At 44.9% G+C, this 20905-nt stretch overlaps 1 protein-coding gene across 8 annotated transcripts in view; it reads right to left on the reverse strand.

Moving 5' to 3' along the window:
- Positions 1 to 18566, reverse strand: part of SENP6 (SUMO specific peptidase 6) — a 147676-nt gene extending 129110 nt beyond the window's left edge. For 4 of the 8 annotated variants that reach the window (XM_077289872.1, XM_077289867.1, XM_077289870.1 and 1 more), the window contains exon 1: positions 18004 to 18203. In XM_077289872.1, the coding sequence (XP_077145987.1) occupies positions 18004 to 18037 (34 nt within the window). In that variant the 5' untranslated portion in view covers positions 18038 to 18203. Of the gene's footprint in view, positions 1 to 18003 lie in introns of all 8 variants that reach the window. The other 4 variants (XM_077289873.1, XM_077289871.1, XM_077289868.1 and 1 more) reach the window with 2 other exon arrangements.
- Positions 18567 to 20905: the final 2339 nt, after the last annotated feature.

The following is a 20905-nucleotide window of genomic DNA, read 5'->3' on the forward strand; positions in this document are numbered from 1 at the left end:
GAGAAAGAAAGAAAGCACTGGTGAACTCATCAATGCAAAAAGACCTGGGCGCCCACAGAAGACAACAGTGGTGGATGATCGCAGAATAATCTCCATGGTGAAGAGAAACCCCTTCACAACAGCCAACCAAGTCAACAACACTCTCCAGGAGGTAGACGTATCAATATCCAAATCTACCATAAAGAGAAGACTGCATGAAAGTAAATACAGAGGGTTCACTGCACAGTGCAAGCCACTCATAAGCATCAAGAATAAAAAGGCTAGACTGGACTTTGCTAAAAAAAAACATCTAAGAAAGCCAGCACAGTTCTGGAAGAACATTCTTTGGACAGATGAAACCAAGATCAACCTCTACCAGAATGATGGAAAGAGCAAAGTCTGGCGAAGGCGTGGTACAGCTCATGATCCAAAGCATAGCACATCATCTGTAAAACATGGCGGAGGCAGTGTGATGGCTTGGGCATGCATGGCTGCCAGTGGCACTGGGTCACTAGTGTTTATTGATGATGTGACACAGGACAGAAGCAGCCAAATGAATTCTGAGGTATTCAGAGACATACTGTGTGCTCAGATCCAGCCAAATGCAGCCAAACTGATTGGTCGTCGTTTCATACTACAGATGGACAATGACCCAAAACATAAAGCCAAAGCAACCCAGGAGTTTATTAAAGCAAAGAAGTGGAATATTCTTAAATGGCCAAGTCAGTCACCTGATCTCAACCCAATTGAGCATGCATTTCACTTGTTAACCCCTTCACCCCCAAGGGTGGTTTGCACGTTAATGACCGGGCCAATTTTTACAATTCTGACCACTGTCCCTTTATGAGGTTATAACTCTGGAACGCTTCAACAGATCATGGCGATTCTGACATTGTTTTCTCGTGACATATTGTACTTCATGATAGTGGTAAAATTTCTTCGATATAACTTGCGTTTATTTGTGAAAAAAACAGATATTTGGCGAAAATTTTGAAAATTTCGCAATTTTCCAACTTTGAATTTTTATGCCCTTAAATCACAGACACATGTCAAGCAAAATACTTAATAAGTAACATTTCCCACATGTCTACTTTACATCAGCACAATTTTGGAACCAAATTTTTTTTTGTTAGGGAGTTATAAGGGTTAAAAGTTGACCAGAAATTTCTCATTTTTACAACACCATTTTTTTTTTAGGGACCACATCTCATTTGAAGTCATTTTGAGGGGTCTATATGACAGAAAATACCCAAGTGTGACACCATTCTAAAAACTGCACCCCTCAAGGTGCTCAAAACCACATTCAAGAAATTTATTAACCCTTCAGGTGTTTCACAGGAATTTTTGGAATGTTTAAATAAAAATAAACATTTAACTTTTTATCACACAAAATTTATTTCAGCTTGTTTTATTTTACCAAGGGTAACAGGAGAAAATGGACCCCAAAAGTTGTTGTACAATTTGTGCTGAGTACACTGATACCCCATATGTGGGGGTAAACCATTGTTTGGGTGCATGGCAGAGCTCGGAAGGGAAGGAGCGCCATTTGACTTTTCAATGCAAAATTGACTGGAATTGAGATGGGACGCCATGTTGCGTTTGGAGAGCCCCTGATGTGCCTAAACATTGAAACCCCCCACAAGTGACACCATTTTGGAAAGTAGACCCCTTAAGGAACTTATCTAGATGTGTGGTGAGCACTTTGACCCAACAAGTGCTTCACAGAAGTTTATAATGCAGAGCCGTAAAAATAAAAAATCATATTTTTTCACAAAAATGATCTTTTCGCCCCCATTTTTTTATTTTCCCAAGGGTAAGAGAAGAAATTAGACCACAAAAGTTGTTGTGCAATTTGTCCTGAGTATGACGATACTCCATATGTGGGGGTAAACCACTGTTTGGGCGCATAGCAGAGCTCGGAAGGGAAGGAGCGCTATTTTACTTTTCAATGCAAAATTGACTGGAATTAAGATGGGACGCCATGTTGCGTCTGGAGAGCCCCTGATGTGCCTAAACATTAAAAACCCCCACAAGTGACACCATTTTGGAAAGTAGACCTCCCAAGGAACTTATCTAGATGTGTTGTGAGAACTTTGAACCCCCAAGTGTTTCACTACAGTTTATAACGCAGAGCCGTGAAAATGAAAATTTTTTTTTTTTTTCACAAAAATGATTTTTTAGCCCCCAGTTTTGTATTTTCCCAAGGGTAACAGGATAAATTGGACCCCAAAAGTTGTTGTCCAATTTGTCCTGTGTACGCTGATACCCCATATGTGGGGGTAAACCACTGTTTGGGCGCATGGCAGAGCTCGGAAGGGAAGGAGCGCCGTTTGGAATGCAGACTTAGATGGATTGGTCTGCAGGCATCACGTTGCATTTGCAGAGCCCCTGATGTACCTAAACAGTAGAAACCCCCCACAAGTGACCCCATATTGGAAATTAGACCCCCCAACGAACTTATCTAGATGTGTTGTGAAAACTTTGAACCCCCAAGTGTTCCACTACAGTTTACAACGCAGCCATGAAAATAAAAAATCCTTTTTTTTCCCACAAAACTTATTACCCCAAAAGTTGTTGTCCAATTTGTCCCGAGTACGCTGATGCCCCATACGTTGGGGTAAACCCCTGTTTGGGCACACGGGAGAGCTCTGAAGGGAAGGAGCACTGTTTTACTTTTTCAACGCAGAATTGTCTGGAATTGAGATCAGATGCCATGTCCCGTTTGGAGAGCCCCTGATGTGCCTAAACAGTGGAAACCCCCCAATTATAACTGAAACCCTAATCCAAACACACTTCTTACCCTAATCCCAACGGTAACCCCAACCACACCCCTAACCCTGACACACCCCTAACCCTAATCCCAACCCTATTCCCAACCGTAAATGTAATCCAAACCCTAACTTTAGCCCCAACCCTAACTGTAGCCTTAACCCTAGCCCCAACCCTAGCCCTAACCCTAGCCCTAGACCTAACCCTAGACCTAACCCTAGACCTAACCCTAGACCTAACCCTAGACCTAACCCTAGACCTAACCCTAGACCTAACCCTAGACCTAACCCTAGACCTAACCCTAGACCTAACCCTAGACCTAACTCTAACCCTAGCCCTAACCCTAATGGGAAAATGTTTATTTTTCCCTAACTAAGGGGGTGATGAAGGGGGGTTTGATTTACTTCTATAGTGGGTTATTTAGCGGATTTTTATGATTGGCAGCCGTCACACACTGAAAGACGCTTTTTATTGCAAAAAATATTTTTTGCGTTACCACATTTTGAGAGCTATAATTTTTCCATATTTGAGTCCACAGAGTCATGTGAGGTCTTGTTTTTTGCGGGACGAGTTGACGTTTTTATTGGTAACATTTTCGGGCACATGACATTTTTTGATCGCTTTTTATTCCGATTTTTGTGAGGCAGAATGATCAAAAACCAGCTATTCATGAATTTCTTTTGGGGGAGGCGTTTATACCGTTCCGCGTTTGGTAAAATTGATAAAGCAGTTTTATTCTTCGGGTCAGTACGATTACAGCGATACCTCATTTATATCATTTTTTTATGTTTTGGCGCTTTTATACGATAAAAGCTATTTTATAGAAAAAATAATTATTTTGGTATCGCTTTATTCTCAGGACTATAACTTTTTTATTTTTTTTGCTGATGATGCTGTATGGCGGCTCGTTTTTTGCGGGACAAGATGACGTTTTCAGCGGTACCATGGTTATTTATATCTGTCTTTTTGATCGCGTGTTATTCCACTTTTTGTTCGGCGGTATGGTAATAAAGCGTTGTTTTTTGCCTCGGTTTTTTTTTTCCTTACGGTGTTTACTGAAGGGGTTAACTAGTGGGGCAGTTTTATAGGTTGGGTCGTTACGGACACGGCGATACTAAATATGTGTACTTTTATTGTTTTGTTTTTTTTTATTTAGATAAAGAAATGTATTTATGGGAATAATATATTTTTTTCTTTATTTAGGAATTTATTTTTTATTTATTTTTTTACACATGTGGAAACATTTTTTTTTTACTTTTTTACTTTGTCCCAGGGGGGGACATTACAGATCGGTGATCTGGCAGTGTGCACAGCACTCTGTCAGATCACCGATCTCACTAGAGTGCAGCAGGCTTACCAGCGCCTGCTCTGAGCAGGCACTCGGTAAGCCACCTCCCTCCCTGCAGGACCCGGATGCCGCGGCCATCTTGGATCCGGGACCTGCGGCGAGGAGGGAGGTAGGAGACCCTCGGAGCAACGCGATCACATCGCGTTGCTGCAGGGGTCTCAGGGAAGCCCGCAGGGAGCCCCCTCCCTGCGCGATGCTTCCCTATACCGCCGGTACACCGCGATCATGTTTGATCGCGGTGTGCCGGGGGTAAATGTGCTGGGGGCGGTCCGTGACCGCTCCTGGCACATAGTGCCGGATGTCAGCTGCGATATGCAGCTGACACCCGGCCGCGATCGGCCGCGCTCCCCCCGTGAGCGCTGCCGATCGCGTATGACGTACTATCCCGTCAGTGGTCATACGGGCCCACCCCACCTCGACGGGATAGTACGTCAGATGTCAGAAAGGGGTTAAAGACTAAACTTCAGACAGAAAGGCCCACAAACAAACAGCAACTGAAAACCACCGCAGGGAAGGCCTGGCAGAGCATCAAAAAGGAGGAAACACAGCATCTGGTGATGTCCATGAGTTCAAGACTTCAGGCAGTCATTGCCAACCAAGGGTTTTCAACCAAGTACTAAAAATGAACATTTTATTTAAAATTATTGAATCTGTCCAATTACTTTTGGTCCCTTTAAAAACAGGGTGACATGTTAAGGAGATGAAACTCCTAAACCCTTCATCCAATTTTAATGTGGATACCCTCAAATGAAAGCTGAAAGTCTGAACTTCAACTGCATCTGAATTGTTTTGTTTAAAATTCATTGTGGTAATGTCTATAACCAAAATTAGAAAAATGTTCTCTGTCCAAATATATAGGGACCTAATTGTATAAGGAAAACCAGTTTAAATTGCTTATGTTTTGGTACCACACTCCTTTGTTATTACATAAATTTAATCCTAATATATGTAACCAATGTTGGAGGTGGTTCTGATGATAGTGACCTAACCCATATTTTTTGGACATGTTCAATTATACAAAGGTTCTGGAGTAAGGCCAAAACTTAAATTTTTGAAATCACGGGTCTTTATATTCCATTAGACCCTAAATTCTACTTGCTCAATATCCCCCCATTCCAGATTGGAAGTAGGACTCAGCGGATTTTTGTTCGCAATTTTGAGGAGTAATTTCAGCCAAGTAGTATGTAACGTTCACTAACTGAAATTTATAGTACACAGATAAAAATGCAGGTAGATAACTTTATCTTATAACAATGCTCAAAGCATGAATAGATTGTTAAAGGGTATCTGTCACCCCAAAATTGGCCTTTAAGCTAAGGCCACCGGCATCAGGGGCTTATCTACAGCATTCCGTAATGCTGTAGATAAGCCCCTGATGTATCCTGCAAGACAAGAAAAAGAAGTTAGATAATACTCATGCAGGGGCGGTCCCGATGCGGTCAGGTCCGATGGGCGTCGCGGGTCCAGCGCCTCCTATCTTCATATGATGTTGTCTTCTTCTTTGCTGCCTGCCACAGCTCCTGCGCAGGAGTACTTTGTCTGTCCTGTTGAGGGTAGAGCAAAGTACTGCAGTGCGCAGGCACCGGGCCTCTCTAACCTTTCCCAGAGCCTGCGCACTGCAGTACTTTGCCCTGCCCTCAACAGGACAAAGTACGCCTGCGCAGGAGCAGTGGCATGCAGCAAAGAGGACGTCATTGTATGAAGATGGGAGGCGCTAGACCCGGACCGCACAACTTTTTCTTATCTTGCAGGTTACATCAGGGGCTTATCTATAGCATTACAGAATGCTGTAGATAAGCCCCTGATGCCGGAGGCCTTAGGGTACCGTCACACATTGAAATTTCCATCGCTACGACGTTACGATTCGTGACGTTCTAGCGATATCGTTACGATATCGCTGTGTCTGACACGCTACTGCGATCAGACACCCTGCTGAGAATCGTACGTCGTAGCAGATCGTTTGGAACTTTCTTTCGTCGCTTGATCACCCGCTGACATCGCTGGATCGTTGTGTGTGACAGCGATCCAGCGATGTCTTCGCTTGTAACCAGGGTAAACATCGGGTAACTAAGCGCAGGGCCGCGCTTAGTAACCCGATGTTTACCCTGGTTACAAGCGTAAACGTAAAAAAACAAACCGTACATACTCACCCGTCGGTGTCCTTCAGGTCCCTTGCCGTCTGCTTCCTGCTCTGAGTGCCAGCCGGAAAGTGAGAGCAGATCACAGCGGTGCTGCGCTCTGCTCTCACTGTACGGCTGCACTCAGAGCAGGAAGCAGACGGCAAGGGACCTGAAGGACACCGACGGGTGAGTATGTACTGTTTGTTTTTTTACGTTTACGCTGGTAACCAGGGTAAACATCGGGTTACTAAGCGCGGCCCTGCGCTTAGTTACCCGATGTTTACCCTGGTTACCCGGGGACTTCGGCATCGCTCCAGCGCCGTGATTGCAACGTGTGACCGCAGTCTACGACGCTGGAGCGATGATCATACGACGCTGCGACGTCACGAATCGTGCCGTCGCAGCGATGAAAATTTCAATGTGTGACGGTACCCTTAGCTTAAAGGCCAGTTTTGGGGTGACAGATACCCTTTAACAATCTATTCATGCATTGAGCATTGTTATAAGATAAAGTTATATCTACCTGCATTTTTATCTGTGTACTATAAATTTCAGTTAGTGAACGTTACATACTACTTGGCTGAAATTACTCCTCAAAATTGCAAACAGGAGTATTTTTACCCCACTGTGAAAAATGTAGTGCAACCATCACTCCGTGCTCTTGGTAGATGTGCATTTTTTCGAAATGCATGATGCGAACATTGAAACATGGTGGTAGCAGTTGTCCTTATGTGGGGCTCCATGAGAGCTGCTGGTGCCTGGGAACTACATTTTTCATTGGTGGAATCATGAATACACAGAAGTACTGCTCTATATTGAAAGAGAAGACGCCATCACTCTGTGCCCTTGGTAGACGCGCTCTTTTCCAACATGACAATTACCCCAAACCCCCACTGTTACACTTCTGAAAAACACAGTGAAAATGATTCAGTGGCCAAATATGTCTCCAAATCTGAACTTAACCAAACAAGTATGGGGAATTCTGAAGAGAAGTTCAGCATCCTTCTCCATCCAGCCTTTAAAGGTATGTTCCCACGGTCAGGAAAAGCTGCAGGTTGGACGCTGCGTACATAAGCAGCGTCGAACGTGCAGCGGCCAGATGTTACAGCATAGTGGATGGGATTTCAAGAAATCCTATGTCCACTATGTGTGCGCGGACACCTCCGGCTTCCCTGCGGAAACAAATATGCAGCATGTCAATTTATGTAGTGGGGACGCTTCAGCCGGAAGTACACCTACACTGCAGTTCTCACGATGAGCTGATCATCTCTGGTGATCATCGTCAAGCTCCGCTGTGTTCTGGATGTCAGGTTGAATGGTGGCATAATAGGTTAAAAAAGATTCTATGAAATGCAGCCTTTTCAAAATTTTGGAAATTGTTCTTTTGTTCAGAGACATAATAATAATTTTATTTTTCAAAGGAGGTGTACTCATTTATGCTTAGCGCTGTACATATTATATATCACTCCATACCTGGAGTGGGTAACCTACAACCCACGATGTCCTTTCCTCCGACCCCAGGTAGTGCTCGGGCTGGCAGCCAAAAAAACGCATTGCTGGCTGCCGACCCTTCGGGTATGTGCACACGATGCAGATTTAGTGCAGAATTGGTGCAGAACTGCAGCAGATTCTTCTGCTGCAGAAACGCTGCAGAACTGCACTGTGATTTAGGCCATGTTCACACGATCCTTTTTTTGATCCTTTTTTTTTCAGGTCCTGATTTGGAAAACCCACAGTGCAAAACTGCACTGCTGATTTTCCTGCAGTTTCTTCTGCAGATTCCTCTGCGGGTTTTCAACAGCACTTTCCTATTGGTGCCTGTTGAAAACAGGAGCTGAATCCGCAGAAAGAAGTGACATGGTACTTCTTTTTTTCTGCAGGTAAATCCTCGCGGATTTGCCTGAGAAAAAAAGGATAGTGGGCACAGCGGTTTTTGTTTTCCATAGAGTAACATTGGACTGTACCCTGCATGGAAAAAGGACCTGAAAAAAAAAGGATCAAAAAAAAGGATCGTGTGAACATAGCCTCTCAGTACAATGTAAATCAATGGGAAAAAAAAAAGCTGTGCACATGGTGCAGAAAAATCTGCGCAGAAACGCTGCAGATTTCAAAGAAGTGCAGTGCACGTCGCTTCTTTTGTGCAGTTCTGTAGCGTTTCTGCTGCAGATTTTTCTGCACCATGTGCACAGCTTTTTTTTTCCCCATTGATTTACATTGTACTGCACAGAAACTGCACAGAAACTGCACAGAAACTGCACAGAAACTGCATAGAAACTGCGCAGAAACTGCATAGAATCTGCACAGAAACTGCACAGAAACTGCACAGAAACTGCAGATGCAGATTTAGTGCAGAAAATTCTGCACCACATTTCCTACGTGTGCACATAGCCTCCAATTGCTATTAACACAGCGAGCATGCGCATGCAGTGTTCACTACAGAATGCAATGAAGGATTACATCCTATATTGTCCTGTGCCAGCATCAGGACTTAGTTTGTGGGAGGAGTGAGCGTGCTCTGCGCTCCAGTCCTACCCATGAAGCAGCAGCCCCAGCGTCTCCCACATTGTATGCGTCTTACAGTCTCCTATGACGTACATCAGTTTCCTAAACCCAGTCCTCACGGCCCCCCAATACATCATGCTTCCAGGATCTCCTTAGTATTGCACAGGTAAGAGAACCTGGGGCAGTTTCTGATGAGTAAATAATAATTCCATCACCTGTGCAATACTAAGGAAACCCTGAAAACATGATGAGTTAGGCCCCTGAGGACTGGAGTTTGGAAAAACTGATATTTATGCTCCAACGTCTTATGTGTGATGCATATGCTGCATCCCTAGTGACTATGTGATGTATACAGAGGGGTATCGGTGCCTCCTAGGTCATGTATACAGAGCAGTCTTGGTGCCTCCTATGTCATGTATACAGAGCGGTCTCTGTGCCTCCTAGGTTATGTATACAGAGCGGTCTCGGTGCCTCCTAGGTCATGTATACAGTTGTGGCCAAAAGTATTGGCACCCCTGCAATTCTGTCAGATAATACTCAGTTTCTTCCTGAAAATGATTACAATCACAAATTCTTTGGTATTATTATCTTCATTTAATTTGTCTTAAATGAAAGAATACAAAAGAGAATGAAGCAAAAAGCAAAACATTGATGATTTCACACAAAACTCCAAAAATGGGCCAGACAAAAGTATTAGCACCCTCAGCCTAATACTTGGTTGCACAACCTTTAGCCAAAATAACTGCGACCAACTGCTTCTGGTAACCATCAATGAGTTTCTTACAATGCTCTGCTGGAATTTTAGACCATTCTTCTTTGGCAAACTGCTCCAGGTCCCTGATATTTGAAGGGTGCCTTCTCCAAACTGCCATTTTTAGATCTCTCCACAGGTGTTCTATGGGATTCAGGTTTGGACTCATTGCTGGCCACCTTAGACGTCTCCAGTGCTTTCTCTCAAACCATTTTCTAGTGCTTTTTGAAGTGTGTTTTGGGTCATTGTCCTGCTGGAAGACTGATGACCTCTGAGGGAGACCCAGCTTTCTCACACTGGGCCCTACATTATGATGCAAAATTTGTTGGTAGTCTTCAGACTTCATAATGCCATGCACACGGTCAAGCAGTCCAGTGCCAGAGGCAGCAAAGCAACTCCAAAACATCAGGGAACTTGCGCCATGTTTGACTGTAGGGACCGTGTTCTTTTCATGCCTCTTTTTTTTCTCCTGTAAACTCTATGTTGATGCCTTTGCCCAAAAAGCTCTACTTTTGTCTCATCTGACCAGAGAACATTCTTCCAAAACGTTTTAGGCTTCTTCAGGTAAGTTTTGGCAAACTCCAGCCTGGCTTTTTTATGTCTCGGGGTAAGAAGTGGGGTCTTCTACCATACAGTCCCTTTTCATTCAGACGCCGACGGATAGTGCGGGTTGACACTGTTGTACCCTCGGACTGCAGGGCAGCTTGAACTTGTTTGGATATTAGTCGAGGTTCTTTATCCAACATCCGCACAATCTTGCGTTGAAATCTCTTGCCAATTTTTCTTTTCCGTCCACATCTAGGGAGGTTAGCCACAGTGCCATGGGTAATAAACGTCTTGATGACACTGCGCACGGTAGACACAGGAACATTCAGGTCTTTGGAGATGGACTTGTAGCCTTGAGATTGCTCATGCTTCCTCACAATTTGGTTTCTCAAGTCCTCAGACAGTTCTTTGGTCTTCTTTCTTTTCTCCAAGCTCAATGTGGTACACACAAGGACACAGGACAGAGGTTGAGTCAACTTTAATCCATGTCAACTGGCTGCAAGTGTGATTTAGTTATTGCCAACACCTGTTAGGTGCCACAGGTTAGTTACAGGTTCTGTTAATTACACAAATTAGAGAAGCATCACATGATTTTTCGAACAGTGCCAATACATTTGTCCACCCCCTTTTTTATGTTTGGTGTGGAATTAGATCCAATTTGGCTTTAGGACAATTCTTTCTGTGTTTTTTCATTTAAGACAAATTAAATGAACATAATACCAAAGAATTTGTGTTTGCAATCATTTTCAGGAAGAAACTGAGTATTATCTGACAGAACTGCAGGGGTGTCAATACTTTTGGCCACAACTGTACAGAGCAGTCTCAGTGCCTCCTAGGTCATGTATACAGAGCGGTCTCAGTGCCTCCTAGGTCATGTATACAGAGCGGTCTCAGTGCCTCCTAGGTCATGTATACAGAGTGGTCTCAGTGCCTCCTAGGTCATGTATACAGAGCGGTCTCAGTGCCTCCTAGGTCATGTATACAGAGCCGTCTCGGTGCCTCCTAGGTTATGTATACAGAGCAGTCTCGGTGCCTCCTAGGTTATGTATACAGAGCAGTCTCGGTGCCTCCTAGGTCATGTATATAGAGCAGTCTCGGTGCCTCCTAGGTCATGTATACAGAGCGGTCTCAGTGCCTCCTAGGTCATGTATATAGAGCAGACCCCTTACTGCTTGAGTTTTATAAATGTAACGAGAGCAGTGATGAATTTCCCAGTGTGAGGAGACATCCAGTGTAATCTACATGTGTGTGGAACAACTTAGGCTAAGTTCACACTTGTGTATGGCTGGTCTGCGGATGGCTGCGTACGCCCTCCCTTAAGCTCCGCCTACTTCCGCATGCGTCCTGCGTACCTATTTTTAACATTAAATAAATAACTCAAGGCAAGGGATATGCAAAACTACACATGTGTGAAGATGGAAAAAATGTGCACATATACCCAAAACAATGGACATAATACCAGACAAATCGGAAATTCATATATAAACATAAAGAACAAAAACCGAACTGATGTCCATAAAATGATTAATTTTATTGAATATTAGTAACAAAAAATAACACTACGGTACATAAATTGGTAGGGGACGAGAAAGAAACCAAAAAAGTATGGCACAAAAAGGATATAGCAGCATAAAATACACAGTCTAAAATATAACAGTACTATGTGAATAAATAAATAAATAAATAAATAAATAGATATATATGTATCACATAGTCGAAGACTGAAAAATATAGATGTAAGTTTGTTTACTCCTTAGCATACAATACCCCAAAATTAATAATAAATAAATATGTATATATGTGAGAAAAGTGCAAACACTAGTGCAAAGATAAATAAAGTGCACAAGTGCAAAAAATATGATGAGGTAAGCTGCTCGGGTCACAATTAACTGCAGGAGACTGCCATCTAGTGTCTAGGCACTAATCCAATATAAGCTCAAATTGCTCCCCTTAAATAGTTAATATGTTTACAAGTGTAACAATCCTAATAGGAGGAAGCAAAGAGTGGAGCAAGGGAAAGCGCCCAGGGCAAGTTTGTACCTGCAATGCTGCTGTATCCAGGATGTGCCAGTCCCCGACGCGCGTTTCGGCGCTAGCCTTCGTCAGTGCGGTGTAGTATGGAGGCGATGAACCTGTGGCACTGCTGAGCTGTTATGGAAGCCCAGGTTGCTTTGATAGCAGCCTTCAGCTCATCTGCATTGTGGGGTCTGGTGTCTCATCTTCCTCTTGACAATACCCCATAGAGAATCTATGGGGTTAAGGTCAGGCGAGTTTGCTGGCCAATCAAGTATACTGATACTGTTGTTTATAAACCAGGTATTGGTACTTTTGGCAGTGTGGACAGGTGCCAAGTCCTGCTGGAGAATGAAATCTCCACCTCCAAAAAGCTTGTCGGCAGAGGGAAGCATGAAGTGCTCAGAAATTTACAGGTAGATGGCTGGCTGACTTTGGTCTTGAAAAAACACAGTGGACCTACACCAACAGATGATATGGCTTCCCAAACCATCACTGATTGTGGAAACTTCACAAAAGACCTCAAGCAGCTTGGATTGTGTGCCTTGCCACTGTTCCTCCAGACTCTGGGACCTTGATTTCCAAATTAAATGCAAAATGTACTTTAATCTGAAAACAACACCTTGGACCACTGAGCAACAGTCCAGTTCTTTTTCTCCTTGGCCCAGGTAAGACGCTTCTGGCATTGTCTATCAGTCATGAGTGGCTTGACACAAGGAATACGACACTTGTAGCCCATGTCCTGGATATGTCCGTGTGTGGTGGCTCTTGAAGCAATAACTCCAGCAGCAGTCCACTCCTTGTGAATCTCCCCCAAATTTTTGAATGGCCTTTTCTTTACAATCCTTTCAAGGCTGCGGTTATCCCAGTTGCTTGTGCACCTTTTTCTACCACATTTTTTCCTTCCACTCAACTTTCCATTAATATGCTTGGATACAGCACTCTGAACAGCCAGCTTCTTTAGCAATTATAATAACTTTAGTTATATAGCGCCAACATATTCCGCAGCACTTTACAATTAAGTGATGACTGCCTTCTGGACATCTGTCAAGTCAGCAGTCTTCCCCATGATTGTATAGCCTGTTGAAACAGACTTAGGGTATGTGCACACGTAGGTGGGATGTCTGCGGATTTTTCCGCACCTGTTTTTGTAAATCCGCAGGTAAACCGCACTGCGGATTTACTGCGGAATTACCATGGATTTACTGCGGTTTTTGTGCAGATTCCACCTACGTTTTTACACCTGCGGATTCCTATTATGGAGCAGGTGTAACCCGCAACGGAATCGGCACAAAGAATTGACATGAATAAACAACGCGTTTTTTTCCGCAGCATGTGCACTGGGGATTTTGTTTTCCATAGGTTTACATGGTACTGTAAACTCATGGAAAACTGCTGCGTATCTGCAGCGTCAAAACCGCTGCGGATCCGCAGCAAAATCCGCAGCAAAATCCGCAGCGTGTGCACATAGCCTAACCTAAGGGATCTTTTTAAACGTTTAGGAAGCCTTTGCAGGTGTTTTTGTTAGTTATTCTAATTTACCGAGATAATGACATTTGGGTTTTCTTTGGCTGTAAGCCTTAACCAACATTAACAGAAATAAACACTCTAAATAGATCACTCTGTAATGACTATATAAGAGATTCACTTTTTGTATTGAAGAACTGAAATTAATTAACTTTTTGATGATATTCAAATTTTGTGAGAAGCACCTGTATGTATACATATATACACACAGCTGTACACATCATTACACATATACACTATAAATGTGCACTAGTACACATCACGCATACATATCGCATATACCGTATATACTCGAGTATAAGTCGAGAATTTCACCCCATTTTTTTAGGTTGAAATTGCCCCTCTCGGCTTATACTCGAGTCATACCCAGGGGTCGGCAGGGGAGGGGGAGCGGCCGCTGTGTAATAATACTCCCCTGCTCCTGGCGCGGTGTCCCTGGTTCTCCGGCGCCGGCAGCTTCTTCCTGTAGTGAGCGGTCACATGGTACTGCTCATTACAGTAATGAATATGGACCAGACTCCACTCCCATAGGGGTGGAGCCTCATATTCATTACTATAATGAGCGGTACCATGTGACCGCTCACTACAGGAAGAAGCTGCCAGAGAACCAGGGACACCGCGCCAGGAGCAGGTGAGTATAACGCAGTGCGGCTATTCACTTGCTCCCCTTTCCACCGCCGCCAGCCGCCGCTGTGTCTTCCCCATCCTCTGCAGTGACGCTCAGGTCAGAGGGCACGGTGACGCGATTAGTGTGCGTGCCACCCTCTGCCTGAACAGTCAGTGCAAAGGGGAAGACCCAGCGGCGCCCATCGGTGGAACGCGGAGCAGATGAATATAGCAAGTGCCGGGGGCCTGAGAGGCGAGTATGTCAGTTTTTTTTATTTATTTTTTTTTTTTTAAATCGCAGCAACAGCATATGGGGCAAATGTCTGTATGGAGCATCTTATGGGGCCATTTGCAGCATTACATGGGGCAAATATCTGTATGGAGCTTTTTATGGGACCATGTGCAGCATTACATGGGGCAAATATCTGTATGGGGCCATGTGCAGCATTATATGGGGCAAATATCTCTATGGGGCCATGTGCAGCATTATATGGGGCAAATATCTGTAAGGAGCATCTTATGGGGCCATGTGCAGCATTATATGAGGCAAATATCTGTATGTAGCATCTTATGGGGCCATGTGCAGCATTATATGAGGCAAATATCTGTATGTAGCATCTTATGGGGCCATGTGCGGCATTTGTGGAGCATTATATGGGGCAAATGTCTGTATGGAGAATCTTATGGGGCCATAATCAGCATTTGTGCAGCATTATATGGGGCAAATGTCTATATGGAGAATCTTATGAGGCCATAATCAGCATTTGTGCAGCATTATATGGGGCAAATGTCTGTATGGAGCATCTTATGGGGTCATAATCAGCATTTGTGCAGCATTATATGGGGCATATTTTAATATGGAGCATCTTATGGGCCCATCATAAACTGTATAGAGCATTATATGGGGCCATCATGAACTGTATGGAGCATTATATGGGGCTCCCGATTCAATATGGATATTCAAAAACACTTAACCTACTGATATCTCAATTAATTTTACTTTTACTGGTATCTATTTTTATTTTTGAAATTTACCAGTAGCTGCTGCATTTTCCACCCTAGGCTTATACACGAGTCATCAAGTTTTCCCAGTTTTTTGTGGCAAAATTAGGGGTCTCGGCTTATACTCGAGTATATATGGTACCTCTATATAGTGTGTGCACTAATATTACACACACTATACACAGCGGTACACTGTATATCATAAACACCTCTACAGTGTACATATACATTACATACCCTATACACAGCTGTATATATGTCATATATACACACACCTCTATACATTGTACACTCAATATACACAGCTATACATACTATATCTCATATATATACCCCTCTATACGGTGGACACTGTACATATATACACTATACACAGCTGTACATATTATATATACCCCTCTATACAGCAGACACTGTACATATATACACTATACACAGCTGTACATATTATATATACCCCTCTATACGGTGGACACTATACACAGCTGTACATATTATATATACCCCTCTACACAGCAGACACTGTACATATATACACTATACACAGCTGTACATATTATATATACCCCTCTATACGGTGGACACTATACACAGCTGTACATATTATATATACCCCTCTACACAGCAGACACTGTACATATATACACTATACACAGCTGTACATATTATATATACCCTTCTATACAGCAGACACTGTACATGTATACACAGCTGTACATCTACTACATAATTGTCTAAGGGGTACTTCCGTCATTCTGTCTGTCCTTCTGTCTGTCTGCAACTTCCGTCACAGAAATCCCGCGTCGCTGATTGGGCTCGCCAGCCGCGACCAATTAGCGACGGGCACAGCCCGGCCGAGAATTAGTCCCTCCCTACTCCAGTCCAGTCAGTGCCCGGCGCCCGCTCCATACTCCTCTCCAATCAGCGCTCACACAGGGTTAATGACAGCGTTAACGGACCGCGTTATGCAGCGGGTAACACACTCCGTTAACGCTGCTATTAACCCTGTGTGACCAACTTTTTACTATTGCTGCTGCCTATGCAGCATCAATAGTAAAAAGATCTAATGTTAAAAATAATTTTAAAAAAAATCAACTATTCTCACCCTCCGTCATCCGCCGAGGCGCGCACGGCTGCCGCCAGCTTCCGTTCCCAGAGATGCATTGCGAAATTACCCAGAAGACTTAGCGGTCTCGCGAGACCGCTACATCATCTGGGTAATTTCGCAATGCATCCTGGGAACGGAAGCTGGCGGCAGCCGCGCGCGCATCGACAGAGCTTCGCTGGACAACGGAGGGTGAGTATATAACTATTTTTTATTTTAATTATTTTTTTTAACAGGGATATGGTGCCCACACTGCTATATACTATGTGGCTGCTATATACAACGTGTGCAGTGTTATATACTGCGTGGGCTGCATTATATACTACATGGCTGCTATATAGTATGTGGGCAGTGTTACATACTACGTGGGCAGTGTTACATACTACGTGGGCAGTGTTACATACTACGTGGGCAGTGTTACATACTACGTGGGCAGTGTTACATACTACGTGGGCAGTGTTACATACTACGTGGGCAGTGTTACATACTACGTGGGCAGTGTTACATACTACGTGGGCAGTGTTACATACTACGTGGGCAGTGTTACATACTACGTGGGCAGTGTTACATACTACGTGGGCAGTGTTACATACTACGTGGGCAGTGTTACATACTACGTGGGCAGTGTTACATACTACGTGGGCAGTGTTACATACTACGTGGGCAGTGTTACATACTACGTGGGCAGTGTTACATACTACGTGGGCAGTGTGATATACTACGTGGGCAGTGTTACATACTACGTGGGCAGTGTTACATACTACGTGGGCAGTGTGATATACTACGTGGGCAGTGTGATATACTACGTGGGCAGTGTTACATACTACGTGGGCAGTGTTACATACTACATGGGCAGTGTTACATACTACGTGGGCAGTGTTACATACTACGTGGGCAGTGTTACATACTACGTGGGCAGTGTTACATACTACGTGGGCAGTGTTACATACTACGTGGGCAGTGTTACATACTACGTGGGCAGTGTTACATACTACGTGGGCAGTGTTACATACTACGTGGGCAGTTTTAACGCATCGGGTATTCTACAATATGTCGTCGCCTGTGCTATATACTATGTGGCTGCTATATACATACATACATATTCTAGAATACCCGATGCGTTAGAATCGGGCCACCATCTAGTATTATATATACACCCCTTTATACGGCGGACAGTATACAGATATGCATTATACACAGCTGTACATATTATATATACCCCTCTATACAGCAGACACCGTACATATATACACTATACGCTGTAAATATTATATACACCCCTCTATACAGCGGACACTGGACATATATACACAGCTGTACATGTTATATATACCCCTTTATACAGCGGACAGTGTACAGCTATGCATTATACACAGCTGTACATGTTATATACACCCCTCTATACGGTGGACAATGTACAGATATGCACTATATACAGCTGTAGATATTATATATACCCCTGCGGTGGACACTGTACATATATACACAGCTGTACATGTTATATATACCTCTATACAGTGGACAGATGTACATATATACACAGCTGTACATATTATATACACCCCTCTATACAGCGGACACTGTACATATACACATGCACCATAACACCCTGCACATATATTATATACACCTGTACGCGTTATATTCAGACACCACACAGTCTGCACGGAGCAGCCACTGTGCACACAACGCCATCACAGACTACCCTCAGTACACGGCCAGGCCCAGCTCTCACCTTCCAGAAAGCGGCTCTCTCCGCCGCCCGCCATTTTGCACCTTACTCCATGACCAGCACCGAGGAGCGGGAAGGCGCAGGGGGCTGAGTCGCTGCGGGGCCTGAAGACAGAAAGACAACGGCGTCACCAGCAGCACTGACAGGCCAGGACGGCAGGCAGGCCTCAACCGGGAGAGGATGCAGGAGGCCGCGGCTGGAGTGATGGGAGGAGCCTGACACACACACACACATCTACAGACAGAGCCGGGAGGGGACGAGGCCGGGACTACTGCAGCCAGGAATATGGCTACAGAGCCCGCAGCGCCACCTGCCCCCGGAGCCACTCGCAGCCCTGCACGACACCACACGTCCTGACTCCCTGTGTTCCGGCCTCAGGAGCAGAGCTGGCCGGGGTGTGAGGGCCGGAGCGGGGCTGCCGCCATGCACTGTGACTGCTCCTCTGGAAGGCTCAGTGTACTGTGAACCCTCATGGAAACCGAACCCCGGGCAACCTGTGGGCAGCAAGAGGCGGCCAGCACAGGGCAACCATCCGTCATTATACAGGCGTCCCCTACATGGGACTCACAAGTAGCACCTGTATAATCATCTTAAATGCCCTCATACCCCACAATGAGCCCCCATGTCCCTCTTCACCCTAAATCCACAAAATGAGCCCACGTGTTCCTCTTCATCACCTTAAATCACATATACCCCACAATGAGCCCCCATGTCCCTCTTCATCACCCTAAATCCCCACATACCCCACTATGAGCCCCCATGTCCCTCTACATCACCCTAAATCCACACATACCCCACAATGAGCCCCCATGTCCCTCTAAATCACCCTAAATCCGTACATACCCCACAATGAGCCCCCATATCCCTCTACATCACCCTAAATCCTCACATACCCCACAATGAGCCCCCACGTCCCTCTACATCACCCTAAATCCGTACATACCCCACAATGAGCCCCCAGGTCCCTCTACATCACCCTAAATCCGTACATACCCCACAATGAGCCCCCATGTCCCTCTACATCACCCTAAATCCACACATACCCCACAATGAGCCCCCATGTCCCTCTACATCACCCTAAATCTGTACATACCCCACAATGAGCCCCCATGTCCCTCTTCATCACCCTAAATCCGCACATACCCCACAATGAGCCCCCACGTCCCTCTACATCACCCAAAATCCGTACATACCCCACAATGAGCCCCCATGTCCCTCTTCATCACCCTAAATCCGTACATACCCCACAATGAGCCCCCATGTCCCTCTTCATCACCCTAAATCCGCACATACCCCACAATGAGCCCCCACGTCCCTCTACATCACCCTAAATCCGTACATACCCCACAATGAGCCCCCACGTCCCTCTACATCACCCTAAATCCGTACATACCCCACAATGAGCCCCCATGTCCCTCTACATCACCCTAAATCCACACATACCCCACAATGAGCCCCCACGTCCCTCTACATCACCCTAAATCCACACATACCCCACAATGAGCCCCCATGTCCCTCTACATCACCCTAAATCCGTACATACCCCACAATGAGCCCCCATGTCCCTCTACATCTCCCTAAATCCGTACATACCCCACAATGAGCCCCCATGTCCCTCTACATCACCCAAAATCCGTACATACCCCACAATGAGCCCCCATGTCCCTCTTCATCACCCTAAATCCGTACATACCCCACAATGAGCCCCCACGTCCCTCTACATCACCCTAAATCCGTACATACCCCACAATGAGCCCCCATGTCCCTCTACATCACCCTAAATCCACACATACCCCACAATGAGCCCCCACGTCCCTCTACATCACCCTAAATCCACACATACCCCACAATGAGCCCCCATGTCCCTCTACATCACCCTAAATCCGTACATACCCCACAATGAGCCCCCATGTCCCTCTACATCACCCTAAATCCGTACATACCCCACAATGAGCCCCCATGTCCCTCTACATCACCCAAAATCCGTACATACCCCACAATGAGCCCCCATGTCCCTCTTCATCACCCTAAATCCGTACATACCCCACAATGAGCCCCCATGTCCCTCTTCATCACCCTAAATGCGCACAAACCCCACCATTAGTGCATACAGTATTTGATACACTGCCGATTTTGCAAGCTTCCCACCTAAAAAAAAAATGGAGAGAGGTCTGTAATTTTTATAGTAGGTACACTTCACCTGAGAGACAAAATCTAAAAATAAATCCAAGAAATCACATTGTATGATTTTCACATACTTATTTCATGCAATAAAATGCTAATTATTTATTTGATCACCTACCAACCAGCAAGAATTCTGGCTCTCACAGACCTGTCAGTTTTTCTCTAAGAAGCCCTCCTACTCTGATTACCTGTATTAATTGCAGCTGTTTGAACTCGTTACCTGTATAAAAGACACCTGTCCACACTTAATCACACCCCAACCTCTCCACCATGGCCAAGACCTAAGAGCTATGGACACCAGGGACAAAATTGTACAAGGCTGGTATGGGTTACAGGACAATAGGCAAGCAGCTTGGTGAGAAGCCAACAACTATTGGCACAATTATTAGAAAATGTAAGAAACAAGACAGTTGTCAATCATCGTCGGCCTGGGGCTCCATGCAAAATCTCGCCTCGTGGGGAATGGATGATTCGAGAAGGGTCAGGAATCAGCACAGAACTACACAGGAGGACCTGGTCAATGACCTGAAGAGAGCTGGGATCAGTCTCAAATATTACTGTTAGTAACACACTACGCCATCCTGGATTAAAGTCCGGCATGGATTCAAATCATGCAGGGCACACAGGGTCCCCTGCTCATAGCTCCACATGTCCAGGCCCTTTTAAAGATCGCCAGTGACCATCTGGATGATCCAGAGAAGTCATGAGAGAAGGGCATGTG

The sequence above is a fragment of the Ranitomeya variabilis genome, chromosome 2, assembly GCF_051348905.1.
Source record: "Ranitomeya variabilis isolate aRanVar5 chromosome 2, aRanVar5.hap1, whole genome shotgun sequence".
Taxonomy (NCBI): Eukaryota; Metazoa; Chordata; class Amphibia; order Anura; family Dendrobatidae; genus Ranitomeya; species Ranitomeya variabilis.